Genomic DNA, 13,999 nt, shown 5'->3' with positions numbered 1-13,999 from the left:
GCATCGTCAAAAACAAAAGATTATAAGGAAGCTAGTCTCATGTTCATACTTTTCAAATCTATTATACTTTGTCAGATACATGTATTTTATCATACACTTTATATGCTTTTAAGTATGTATTAATGTCTCAATTTTCAATCAAAATTTCAAACAATCACTTAAAATTGGCAACATTGCACTAATTTAATTTCAAAACTGGTGAGGGGTGTTTGGGTGAAATGTTGGTGGGGTGTAGGGGGTGTGTGTAGGAAATCCCTGAACCATCTTAAACAGTAGAAGGCTTCAGGTTGTGTGACACTTTTCATTCTTTGGCATTTCAGGAAACAAGAGCAAGGTTTCCCCACCCCTCTTCACTGGAAGCCCTGGATTCTTTTGGATTTCCTTTTGTAAATACTGAGAAACTTTAGTTCTGAAACAGACCCACCCAGGCAGGCACAAACTCACCCTCAAACAGCAACACCCTGAAAACCACACCACCACCCCAATATTACAAACCTAGGGGGAATCACAGGGTCAAACACTCAGGGTTGGAAGTCCCAGCAGCTGTTCAGGTGAGTGAGTGAGGTCACTGAGAGATTATTCCATCCTGTCAGTCTCCCACCGGACCAGAAGAAGCTGTCTCCTCCAGGTGAGCAGGTAGCTTTCTACCCCCCTCCCCTCTCCTTTCCTCCCCTCCCCCAGCCGCTGGCTCTGCTTCAGCTCAGCGTCTGTGGTTGCCTAGCTGCTGCCGCAGAGCTACTTCGGCCAGTGGGGCCCCGTCAGGGGAGTATCAGACACAGTCACACAGTTGCGGCTGGGGGCCCCTGCGGGGCCTGGGGCCCGGGGCAAACTGCCCCACTTGCCCCCCCCTCTAGGCGGCCCTGATGTTGCGGGTAGAGACTGGAGGTTGATAAGAGTGTGTTGGCAGTGGCTGTAAGGCACATGGGAGAGTTTTGTGACAGCGGCTGCAGGGAGGGTGGGTGTGGAGCTGCTCAGTGTGAAGAGCTAGTATCTCTTGGAGCGTGTCCGCTTGGTGCTCCATAATGTTTAAGAGCCACTCCATAGCTTTATTCTGGTGTGCTGCATTCTCCTCACTGTCCTACCACTCCTTCAATTCCTGTTTCTCGGTGGCGGCATGCATCATAACCTCACACAGAAGAGTCCTTCTTGGCCACTTTCTAATTCTGTGCAGCCATTCTGCTGCCGATAAAGAGGGAGGCTGGATTCCGAAGGTCATCTCTGTGAAGTTTAAAACAGTTTACAGAAACAGTACTGTTTGCAAAACAGACAACACCGATTCAGTGATTTAAAACACAGCCAGTACTCACACACTTGTCACTAACTGGCTGACCCCAGGCAAGCACACATGAGCCACAGGACCCTCAAAATGGTGAGTAGTCACAGGGGCAGGGTAAATCACTATTCCTGGATCCTGCTGTACACTGGGCATGTGGCTCTTGGGGAGAGCCAGCATTGTACAGTGGGCCTGATAATCATTCCTGTCCCCACACTTTCCACAGGATGTGATCATAATGGAAGACATCTTGCTGCTGAGGGTGAGCAGGGAATCAAGGGAGAGCCATCTCCAAGCCTGCGACTTCTACCCTGGCCCTTATGCAGCTCACCTGTGTGCAGCAATGGTTACCCTCCCCATCCCCCCCGTGACAGCACAGTGGCATGGGAAAGTTACTATTAATGGGGCAAGAAACAAAGCAGCTCTGCCGAAGAACCTGCAGCTGCAGATTGCCCAGTATCTCCACAAGAGTTTTCTAGAGATCTGGGAGATTCCCGTGAAGTGAGGGAGTCAATCAACAGCCTGTTCTGCCGCTCAGACTAGGCATGCTGTGGGAGACAAGCCTGCTTTCTGCAACTCTCCTGCCCCCAACAACTTGCTTCAACAATTCCCCAAATCAGGTCCACTTCCAGAGGCCTCCTCTCCTGTTTGTGATTCACCAAGATCTGACTGCTGTGAGTGGCTAGGCTTCTCCAAGGTAGAAAAGAGCTTGTGGCTACATGCATCTCTGGTCTCTGAGTCATCCTGTGCCTCCCCCTCCTCATCCAAGATTTCCTCCTCCTGGCTTGGTCCACTCTTGACTGGCATGCAAGCCAAAAAAGTATCCACAGGGGCCTTGGTAGGTATTCTGCAGCTCCTTCACTTTTACCCTACACTGCAACGTGTCCCAGTCATGGCCCCTTTCTGTCACGCATCGTGAAATTTGTTTGTAGGTATCATAATTCCTGTGGCTAGAGTGCAGCTGGGACTGCACAGTCTCCTCTCCCCAAATGCTGATGAGGTCCAGCAGCTCGGCATTGCTCCATGTGGGGGATCGCCCGGTACATGGAGCAGGCATGAACACCTGGAAAGCTGCGCCGAGACCACTGCACACATCACCAAGCAAACAGAAAGGGGTCTTTCAAATTTGCAAAGGAATTTACAAGGTGGGGATGAGAGTTGGTCACCTGAGGGCAGGGCAGTAGAGTTCAAACTAATGACCAGAAAGGTGAGAACAGGCATTGTGGGATACCTCCTGTCCTGGAGGCCAATTGCAGCGCTGTAATCACCACAGTGCCTACACTGGCACTGCAGAGCTGTAGCCCCGGTGCTGAAAGCTGTAAGCCTCTCGTTGAAGTGGTTTTTTTTTTTTTTTTTTTAAGAGTGCAACAACTGCGCAGTTTCTGCACACTAAGTGGCTTGGCAGTTTGTACACCTTGGGAGTTACAGCGCAGAAAAAGACAGTTACCTTTTCCATAACTCATGTCCATTCCACAACAGGTGTGCGTGCTCACCACATGCACCGGTGCCAGAAGCTTTTCCCCTAGCAGTACCCGTAGGGGAGCGCCCCTACAACCCCAGGAGTGGCATCTCTATGGCATGGAATAAGGGGAGCTGCATACTCCCCCAACCCTCAGTTCCTTCTCGCCAGACAACTCCAACAGAGGGGAAGGAGGGCAGGATGTGGAATGGACATTAGCAACACATCTTGAAGAACACCAGTTACAGAAAAGGTAACCATCTTTTCTTCTTCGAGTGATTGGTCATGTGCATTCCACAATAGGTGATTCCAAGCTATATCTGTTGGAAGTGGGTAGGAGTTCACAGACTCTCGTGACAGAGTACAGCTTGGCCGAACCCGGCATCCTCCCTGGTTTGGGAGATGATCCCATAATGCAAGGTGAACGTGTGAACCAAAGACCATGTGGCAGCCCTACAAATGTCCTGAATGGGAACATGGGCTAAAAAGGCAGCCGACGAGGCTTGCGCCCTTGTTGAGGGTGCCCTCACAATCGGTGACAGGGGGACTCCCGCTAGGTTATAACAGGTACAAATTCACGAGGTGATCCAGTTTGAGAGCCGCTGAGTGGAGATTGGCTGACCTCTCATGCGTTTGGCCGAGCGATGAACAGCTGTGAGGACTTCCTGAACAGCTTAGTCCGCTCAAGGTAAAAGGCCAGAGCCTGTCTCACATCCTGCATGCGGAGACAGCAGTCCTTACTGGACACATGAGGCTTGGTACAGAGCACTGGCAGGAAGATGTTCTGACCCACGTGGTAGGTGAAGACCACCTTGGGGAGGAACGAAGGATGTGGTTGGAGCTGGACCTTATCCTTATGGAACACCGTGTACATGGGCTCGGAGGTCAGGGCCCTGAGCTCCGAGACCCATCTAGCTGATGCGATCACCACTAGGAAGGCCACCTTCCACAAGAGGTGCGACCAGAAGCACATAGCTAGTGGCTCAAATGGGGGACCCATCAGCTGGGCCAGCACCAAGTTCAGGTCCCACTGCAGGACTGGGGGCCTAATGTATGGGAAGAGATTATCCAATCCCTTAAGGAATTGGTCAGTCACAGCATGGGAGAATACCATGTGCCCCTGCACCGGTGAGTGGAAGGCCGATATGGCTGCCAAGTGCACCTTGACAGATGAGGGTGCTAGGCCTTGGGCTCTAAGGTGAAGGAGGTAGTCTAAAATGAGTTGGATTGGAGCAGCCATGGGTGAAACGCCCCAATTGCCTGCCCACCAGGAAAACAGAGACCACTTCGCCAGCTAGGCCCAGTGCGTGGAGGGCCCTCTGCTTTCCAGGAGGACATGCTGAACCCCTTCCGAGCACGTCCTTTCCTCCCAGCCTAACCATTGAGCAGCCACATCATGCAGTGGAGTGCTGCTAGGTTGGGGTGGAGGAGGCAGCCCTGGTCCTAGGACAGCAGGTCCGGGAGGGACAGCAATGGCCACGGTGGGGCGACTGCCAGGCTTGTGAGAGTCCCACACCAATGTTGCCTGGGCCATGCCAGAGCAATCAGGAGGATCCGGGCCTTGTCCGTTTTTATCTTCTCCAAGACCTTGCCAATCAGCGGGATCGGGGGGAAGGCATAGAGAAGCTAGCCCAACCAGGATAGGAGGAAGGCATTGGAGATGGCGCCCATGCCAAAGCCTCTCGCCCCCCGCGAGCACAAACTGGGACACTGGTGGTTCTGCTGAGTCACGAACAGGTCTTCCTGGGGATTTCCCCACTCTTGGAAAATCCTGCGCACCACCTCTGGGTGTAGTGACCACTTGTGCTGAGAGAAGTCTCAGCTCAGGCAATCTGCCCACGAGTTTCCGGGCACCTGGTAAGTGGTGGGCTGATAGCCTTTGACATTTGCCTACACAGAAGTCCCACAGCCTAAAGGCTTTCTGGCAGAAGACAGAGGAGCGGGCCCCACCTTGCCTGTTGATGTAAAACATCAAGGCCATGTTGTCCATGAGAACCCTGACCATTCTGCCCTCCAGGTGCGAACGGAAGGCCACATATGCCAGCCAGACTGCCTTGACCTCCTTGACATTTATAGGCAGGGCAAGGTCCTGTGCAGACCACAGACCTTGGGTCTGAACATTCCCCACATGGGCTCCCCGCCTAGGTCCAATGCATCGGACACCAGCTCCACCGATGGGGGCCTGCCTCTAAATGGGACCCCGTGGAGTATGTTCCCCGGGGAGGACCATTATTGTAGGGAGGTGGTCACTAGTTCAGGTACAGTGAGGACTGTGTCCATCCTGTCTCTGGACTGGGAGAACACCAAGGCCAACTAGAGCTGGAAGAGCCTCATCCTGAGCCTAGTGTGGTGAACTACATATGTGCCAACATGTGACGCAGGAGCTGGAGGCATGCTCTGGCTGTGATCACAGGGAACCTTGTGACTGTGTCAATGACTCCTTTCAGGGTCTCGAAGCTGTCTGGTGGGAGAGAGGCCCTGGCCAATGTCACGTCTATGTGCTGCACCGGGACTAACATGGACTTGGTGTTGTTTACCAACAGGCCTGGGGTGGCGCATTTGGACAGGAGGAGCTCCACGTACTCCCACATCTGTGACCTGGAGCTGCCCTTGACTAGCCAGTTGTTGAGATGGGGGAAGATCTGAACCCCACAACATCTGAAGTAGGCCACCACCACAGATGTGCACTTTGTAAATACCCTGGGAGTAGTGCACAGGCCAAAATGGGAGGACCGGAATTGGTAGTGTTCCTGCCCAACTGTGAAATGGAGGAAATACCTGTGTCCCTCGAATATCTGAATGTGGAAGTACGCATCCTGCAGTTCGAGGACAACAAACCAGTCTCCGGGATCCAGGGAAGGGATGATCAAGGCCAAAGAGACCATGCAAAACTTGAGCTTCACCATGTAATAGTTCAGGCCTCGCAGGTCCAGGATGGGCCTGAGCCCCCCTTTGGCATTTGGGATAAGGAAGCCCTTGCATTTGAACTCCGCTGGCACCACTTCCACCGCTCCTAGGCCAAGGAGCCACTGCACCTCCTGCTCAAGCAACGCCTAGTGAGAGAGTCCCCCAGGAGCAACAGGGATGGAGGGTAGTGAGTGAGGTAGAGGTACATTGGAGGATGTAGCCCTAGGAGATAGTGTTGAGGACCCAATGGTCCGACGTCAGCCACGACCACCCGGGGATAAAGCCCACACGACCAGTTGGAGAAGGGAAGCTTTACTGCAAGTGAATCCCTGGTATGAACTGGTAAGTCGACCCTAGGTGTGCCGTCAAAACTGCAGTTTCCTCACCTGTTTGCCCTTGGAAGGCTCAGTTGGAGGGCAGACCAGAGCTGCCTCTGCTAGCATTTCTTATAGTCCTGTGACTTTTTATAAGGGTGCTCATATTTAGAGTAGGTGGGAGCCTGCTGAGGCTTAAACTTGGTCCTGGCCAGAACGGGGACATAGAGGCCAAGTGTCTTAAGCGTCGTGTGGAATCTTTCAGGCCGTGCACTTTCACTTCCATCTGTTCCGCAAACAGGGCCTTGCCGTCAAATGGAAGGTCCTGCAAGGAGTTCAGTGCCTCGCTGGACAGCCCCGACAGCAGGAGCCACGACACCCTCCTCATGGACACTGCAGAGGCCACAGACCTTGCAGCCATATCCGCGACAGCCGACGCTGCCTACAGAGTCGCGCTGGCAGTTGCTGTACCCTCCCCCACCAGAGCCTTGAACTCCTTGTCACACTCCTGGAGGGAGTCCTCAGATTTGGGCAGAGAGCCCCACAAATTGAACTCATACAACCCCAGGAGGGCCTGATGGTTTGCCACTCTTAATTGGAAACTTGAGGACAAATAAATCTGTCTCCCAAATAAGTCTAACCTCCCTGGGTCTTTATTTTTCAGTGTAGGGGCTGGTTGGCCCTGCCTTTTCCTGTGGTTGACCGACTTGACCATCAGGGAGTCGGGGACAGGGTGGGCGTACAGGAATTCATGCCCTTGGCGGGCACAAAGTACTTGTGTTCCGCTCTCCTAGAGATGGGTGGGGTGGGGAAGGATGCCAGGGTTTGCCACCTGGTGTTTGAAATTTTTGCCACCCCTCCATGCTGAGGCCCAGAGGACGTTGAAGAGGGAGTCCGAGGGTTCCTCCACCTCCTCGGCTTGAAGGCTGAGGCTTGATGCCACCCTTTTCAACAGTTCCTGGTGGGCCTTAGAGTCCTTCTGCAGAACAGGTGGAGGAGGGACTAATCACCTCATCAGGGGAGGATGAGGATAGGGGTGCGGTACTCTGCATACCCACCAGTACTGGAAGTCCCATAACTTGGTTGCCCTCTGGGTGTGGAACCAGAGATGAATGCCCCATCAACTCCTATCTGGGAGGCTGAGAAAGGGAGGCTGATGGTCTCTCCAGGCTCTGGCCACCGAGTGAGCCACAACGGGGGGCTGCGTCGGGGGCCACAGGGCCCATTGGTACCACGGTGCTGGTGCCACTGCACCTGCTGTGACACCCACGGAGCAGACTCTTCAGCCTGCCTAGCCTGTCCTATTGAGACTATGAAAGGAGGCCAGGCTGGTGTATGACTTGCTGCTGTCCTGAGACCGAGAGGAGCGGCATCATCATGGTCTCGTGGTTGACACCGTTCCTGATCCCAGCATCGAGGAGCGGGAATACCACTGGTAGCAGCTGTTCACGATCAGCTCTGATGAGCGGATCCACGATGGTGAGGTGCCGGTGATTGACGCCTGGGACTATGGGAGCGGTGCCACGGTGGGATCTTGGAATGAGACGAAGAACGGAAATGGCATTGATACACGTAATGCGACAGGCTACAGTAGCCTCTCGGAGATGAGGACCTCTGGTGCCATCTGTCCTGGTCTTGATGGGGTCCACTCCCCTCGTGAGGTCTACCGTCCCTCGAGGCGGAGCAGCGCCTGGAACCACTGCCAGTCAACCTGGTGGAGGTCGATGGGGACTGGCACGGACTGCGCACCGGGCAGTTGCTGAGTGGCGAATGGCGTCGGGAACGTTCCCTAGACCATGAACGGTACTGACAGGTAGCAACTGCAGCAATCCAAGCGGTGGCTTGCCTTTGGACTGGGGAGCCAATGGTGGTGGTGCCCCTGGTACCAGCAGAGACATAACGTCATGGGCCGCTTGCAGGGCCTCTGGCGTAGAGGGCACCTGGACATCCAGGGAGGTCAGCACTGAGTGGGCCAGGCTGCTCCGCTCAACCTAAGTCAGAGACCTGGAGGCCAATGGGGATCAAGAACTGCCTAATGTGGGTCTAGTCTCTCCCCTGGTCTTGCTCCGGTGTCTCAGCAAAGACCTCTTCTTAGCCTTTCTGGGGTGCCCCATGGATGGAGAGTGGTGTCGACTGGTGGAAGGCACTGAAGGGTCACCATGTACCGACACCACGGTACTTGGTCCTGACTTGGAGCGACGCACTGAAGTCAGGATTAACGCCAGCTCCATCAGAGTGGCTCAAAGCCGAATGTCCCTTTCCTTCTTGGGTCAGAGGCTTGAAGGATCTGCAAATCCTGTAGCGATCACTGTGATGGGTTTCCCCCAGACAGTGTAAACAGTCCGTGTATGGATCACTCACTGGCATTGGCTGCCTGCAAGTGTTGCATGACTTAAAGCCTGGGGTATGCCCCTACCCGGGCATACTAAACTGAACTGACACTAATCTAAACTACTTTAACTACAGGTACTATTATGAATGAACAAGAGTTCAAGAGGAAAGCTGCATCCAAGCTGGAGCAGAGCAGTTAGATTGGCGGCAAGAAGGAACTGAGGCTGGGGGGAGCACACAGCACCCCTTATACTGCACCACAGAGGCACCACTCCAGGGGTCGCTAAGAGAGCTCCCCTACAGGTATTGCTAAGGCAAAAACTTCCCGCACCGGTGTACGTGGCAAGCACACACACCTACTGTGGAATGCACATGAGTAATCACTCTTAGAAGAAGCTGCTTTACTGCGCAGAAACTTGCCAGTGTAGACAGGGCCTAAGTAGGACATATGGATTTGTCACTACAATACTAAGTAACAAACAATTGTGGATTTTTAAGTTTTTGTGGTGAGGTAAGACAAGCATTAACACTTTACTGTTAGTACTGCAGAAAACATTTACTGAACAATGTTTACTGATCCACAAGCTTCACTGAGGTATTTGTTTCATTTCCATCAGAAAGTTTTGAAGGGTGCTTCTGATACTTAACACAGAAGCCATACTTAAGGTTTATCAGTACATGTGCTTGATACACAATTATCTACAAAGAAAAAAAGTGTTGTTGCACTCTCAGTAATGTTCAAATACTGATACTAATAATTCAGACAAAGAACCAGATTTAGCATGCTCTAGACTACAAGCTAGATTACATAGCATGAGAAAACCCAAATAAACTCTAACAGATGAAGTACATAAGCAAGATCTTCATTACTTCACATTAGTTTAAGTCAATAAATTATAGAACGTATTGAGATTGACTGATTAATAAGAGGTGGATTGATCTTCTAGAAAAGACAAAGAAAAGGCTAAAACCAGAAGTATTGTATAGCAGTTCCAACAAAATGTCCAACAGAAGCTACTTTTTAACTGTGCTACATGACAGTCAAATTTGTTCAAATCCTTTCATCCTTTGTAGTTATAAATTTGTCAGTAGTTTTAAGAAACTTATCAACCTAATGAAAATAAAATTAGAAAGATGTGCTTTGGAATTTTACAAACATACCGGCAGTTATAAAAATCAGCCTGTTGAACCCCAAAAGTGTAGGACTTAATCCAGTCTATGAGAGTATGTGTGATACTTTAGTGCACAGAGATTCTTGAAAGGTAGTGAGATCTGGAAGCTGGGATTTTTCCAAATTTATATAGAACTTGGAGCAGAGCATCTTTTGGACATCTCATTTTCCTTTTGGCAGAGTATCCATTAAGAAGTAGGTACCAATGTAATTTTTTTTTTTTAAAGTAATTGCTGTCTTGATAGTCTAGCAGGGATTGGTCTGAAAAGGACAGGAGGTTACAGAACTGATAAAATCAGAGTGAAAACTCATGACCTAACGTGCACAGCAGTACAAACTTATGCATACCAATCTGTAGTTTTTCAAGTGGGAAAGTGTACACAGTATTGACTTCGATAAGTGTACGAGAGGTTAGCTGACAAGCATTAACACTTTGGCTTATTTGTCTTGTAAACTGGAGCATGGGGGAACTGGAAGATTATATTGTTGCCATGTTTACAGTGAAGTTTTTGATGATTTCGATACACTTACAGGACTGTCTGCTTATAGTCCACAGATTTTTCAAAATCTTTTCTAACTTTATAAGTCTCTATAAAATTATTGTAAGGAATTTTATACAGTCAATTCCCCAATAGGAAGAAAGTCAATATAACTAACTATCTTACTACTTTTCCACCCCAAATCTTCACAAAAGGGTTGGCTTCCACAGTGCTTACAGCACATTTGAATGGGAAAACAGATTGGGAATTGATCCCAAGTGCCCAACTTGATAGTACACAGCACTATTACTGTGATGAATGAAATATGCAATCAAACGTCAAGATTCTGGGTTTTGTGATAATTTAGAGGTCTTTTTGAATAAGGCCCTCAAAGTGCCAAATCAAATATCTAGGCATTACTGTTTCTGTAATGTACATATGGCTTAATATTTAAAATCAGCACGCACTGAAATGATTGTGAAGGTGAGGTATGAACAGCACAGGAATAAACCAGCCATAGTACAGACAGGCGCTGTGCAAGTTATCTGCACATCACTCCTAATCCATTATACCCCTTGTGTTGCAAGGATGGGTACTTACAGTTATATAAGTAAAATCGTAGTTGTGCAATGTGCATCAATGAGAAAGGGAACAGAATGAGCAAATTCATTTTTGCTTGTGACGCAAGCTATATTCACTCACCTTTGGTAGCTGGAGAATTTCTGTGTCTGAGCTGTGGAAATTACATAAGAAAGTAAGAATGGCCGTACTGGGTCAGACCCAAGGTCCATCTAGCCCAGTAAACTGTCTTCCAACAGTGGCCAATGCCTGGTGCTTCAGAGGGAATGAACAGAACAGGTAATCATTAAGTGATCCATCCCCAGTCGCTCATTCCCAGCTTCTGGCAAACAGAGGCTAGGGACACCATCCCTGCCCATCGTGGCTAATAGTTATTGATGGATCTATCCTTAAGACAATGTTTTAGCCATGGGTATTTTTAGTAAAAAAGTCATGGACCGGTCACGGGCAGTAACAAAAATTCACAGCCCGTGATCGGTCCATGACTTGTACCCCTAACTAAAACTTGGGCTGGGGGCTGCAGGTGCTTGAGGGTGGTGGTCCAGGGGTGCCATGGGTGCTGGGGTGTGTGACCCAGGAGGCAGCAGCACACAGACTGGGACGTCTGTTGGTGCTGCGGGAAGGGAAGGGGGGCGAACAGCCTGGGACCCCTGCTGGTGCTGGGAGAGGGGGGGTTGGTGGGGCTGGCAGACTCCCTACCCAGCTCTGGATGTCCCTGCAGGTCCCAATGGAGGAGGGAACGCCACAGGGGCTCCCTATGCTACCCCCACCACGAGCTCCGACTCTGCAGCTCCCATTGGCAGGGAACCGCAGGCAATGGGAGCTGCGGGGGCAGCACTTGCAAGTGCGGGTAGCGTGCAGAGCCCCGACCCCTCCACCTAGGAGCTGCAGGGATGTGCTGGTCACTTCCAGGGAGCCCATGCCCCCCACCAGGTAAGCACCACCCTACACCCCAAGTTCTGCCCCAGCCCTGAGCCCTCTTCCACACCCAAACTGCCTCAGCAGCAGCGCACTGGCTGCTGCAGAAGTCACGGAAAGCCATAGAATTTCTGATTTCCATGACAGACATGTAGCCTCACCTATCCTCCATGAATTTATCTAGTTCTTTTTTTAACCCTGTTATAGTCTTGGCCTTCACAACATCTTCTGGCCAAGAGTTCCATGGGTTGACCGTGCGTTGTGTGAAGAAATACTTCCTTTTGTTTTAAACCTGCTGCCTATTAATTTCATTTGGTGACCCCTAATACTTGTGTTATGAGAAGTAAATAACATTTCCAAATTTACTTTCTCCACATCCGCCATGATTTTATAGACCTTTATCATGTCCCCCTTAGTCGTCTTTTTTTCAGGGTGAAAAGTTCCAGTCTTGTTAATCTCTTCTCATAACGGAAGCTGTTCCATACCCCTAATCATTTTTGTTGCCTTTTCTGAACCTTTTCCAATTCCAATATATCTTTTTTGAGATGGGGCAACCACATCTGCAGGCAGTATTCAAGATATGGGTGAACCATGGCTTTATACAGAGGCAATATAATATTTTCTGTCTTATTATCTATCCCTGTCTTAATGATTCCCAACTTTTTATTAGCTTTTTTGACTACTGCTGCACATGGAGTCATTATGGATAGTTCTCTGAAAACATCCACTCAAAGAGCTCTTTCTTGAGTGGCAACATCCCACTTAGACTTCACCATTTTATATGTATAGCTGGGATTATGTTTTCCAATGTGCATTACTTTGCATTTATCAGCATTGAATTTCATCTGCCGTTTTGTTGCCCAGCCACCCAGTTTTATGATATCCCTTTGTAACTCTTCACAGTCTACTCAAGATAGTTAAGTGAAAAGCAAAGTAAAGATGAGATTTAGGCTAAACTACATCAAATGCACTAACATTTTCTAAGTAATTGGGTTGAGTGGTGTGGGTGGTTGTTTTTTGGCAAAGCCACCCAAAAAAAATATTTTCAAGACAACTTGTCATGTGTTCTCAACTATGTTAGTGAAATCTTGAAATACTTCCCATCTTTTAAAACAATCTGTAAAAATTAAACTGACATACTGTATATACAAATGTGAGGACTGCATCTCAGTTTTTCAGATTATTCAGTTTAACAAGAATCAATAAAACACAGAAGCAAAGGACTGATGGCATCTTTTCCAAGTCTTTGAAAAATGTCCTGACCTCTCCTTGAGGCTTTCATGTCTCTAACGTCTCTTCATTTGCTCCACAAGTATCAACAACACAGATTAAACAACTTGTCACTGGGAAAGCACGGACTTTGGAGTTGGCCACCCACTTGTCTGTTTCAGTATTATATTCAAGGATGTGCCCTAATCGGCCCACACCCTGAAAGCCAGCCAGGACGTAGACTATAGAGCCCACAGCAGCACACTTCACTGTTACACCCTTCCACGGCATTGGCGACACCATCTTCCATTCATTCATCTTAATATCATAATATTCCACATTGTCTAGGCCACCTTGAAATGAATCAAACAAGTAACAATTAACAGCAATATGAACACTTCCACTGCTTACATAAAAATATCATAGAAAATGCCTTTGACCGATAGTAGGAGAAGACTCTTTAATCTATCAATCATACGTCTTCTCCCTGTGGGAGTATTTATAGAACACATATTTGTGTAGAGTGTGCATAACCAGCAGCACAAACATTACCCACATGTGCGAAGTTCCAGTTGTGTATCATTTCCAGTTATAAATTGCAATTTAATGATTCTTCATTAAAACTTTCACTCTGGGCTGAAACTTGACATCCAATTCTTTTTTTAAATTAAAATCAACCCCCTCCCCCCGTTTCTTAGAAGGCAACATGTTCTTTAATTGGGATTAGTTGCTTTTTCTTTCAAAAGAGGGAAGGGGACAGGGGAAGCGATGAAAAGCAGTTACAAAACCCCAAACATGAATGTATAGCATCTCATCCAAAAATCTTAAAAAGCACTTTACAAACAGTGCCTCACAACACTATCACCCACAAAGCAGAGAGGAGTATTGACTCTCAGTCCCAAATTTTAACTGTTTAGATACATGGGATTTTAAGAATACTTTATGACCTGAAGAGATATAGAAGCCATGACAATGGCACTGTTATGCCACAGTGACTGCACTGAAAGGAAGTAACTAGTCAATCAGGCCAATTTTCACTGAACAAAAAGTGAACTGCAAAATAATATTTTGGTCTACAGGGTAAGTGGTGTATGTTTTCAAATTGGGTGTTCAACTAGTAGACTCAAAGGGTGGAGTTTCTAAGGCCTGGTCTATATTACGTGTTTAAACCGATTTTAGCAGCGTTAAACAGATTTAACGCTGTACCCGTCCACACTACGAGGCCCTTTATATCGATATAAAGGGCTCTTTAAATCGGTTTCTGTACTCCTCCCCGACGAGTGGAGTAGTGTTAAAATCGGTATTACCATATCGGATTAGGGTTAGTGTGGCCACAAATCGACGGTATTGGCCTCCGGG

The 13,999-nt window shown here is 48.8% G+C and overlaps 1 protein-coding gene across 1 annotated transcript in view; it reads right to left on the bottom strand.

Annotated features, from left to right (window-relative positions):
• Nucleotides 1-12,492: 12,492 nt before the first annotated feature.
• The window catches only part of KLHL7 (kelch like family member 7), a 51,476-nt gene continuing 49,969 nt past the window's right edge, over nucleotides 12,493-13,999 (bottom strand). The window contains exon 10 of the mRNA XM_075061993.1: nucleotides 12,493-12,993. Within this exon, the coding sequence (XP_074918094.1) occupies nucleotides 12,710-12,993 (284 nt within the window). The 3' untranslated portion in view covers nucleotides 12,493-12,709. The remainder of the gene's footprint in view (nucleotides 12,994-13,999) is intronic.

Source organism: Chelonoidis abingdonii, chromosome 2 (genome assembly GCF_003597395.2).
Source record: "Chelonoidis abingdonii isolate Lonesome George chromosome 2, CheloAbing_2.0, whole genome shotgun sequence".
In the NCBI taxonomy this organism is placed as follows: domain Eukaryota; kingdom Metazoa; phylum Chordata; order Testudines; family Testudinidae; genus Chelonoidis; species Chelonoidis abingdonii.
The sequence above is the reverse complement of the archived record's forward strand: the minus strand, read 5'-3'. Positions and strand labels throughout refer to the sequence as shown.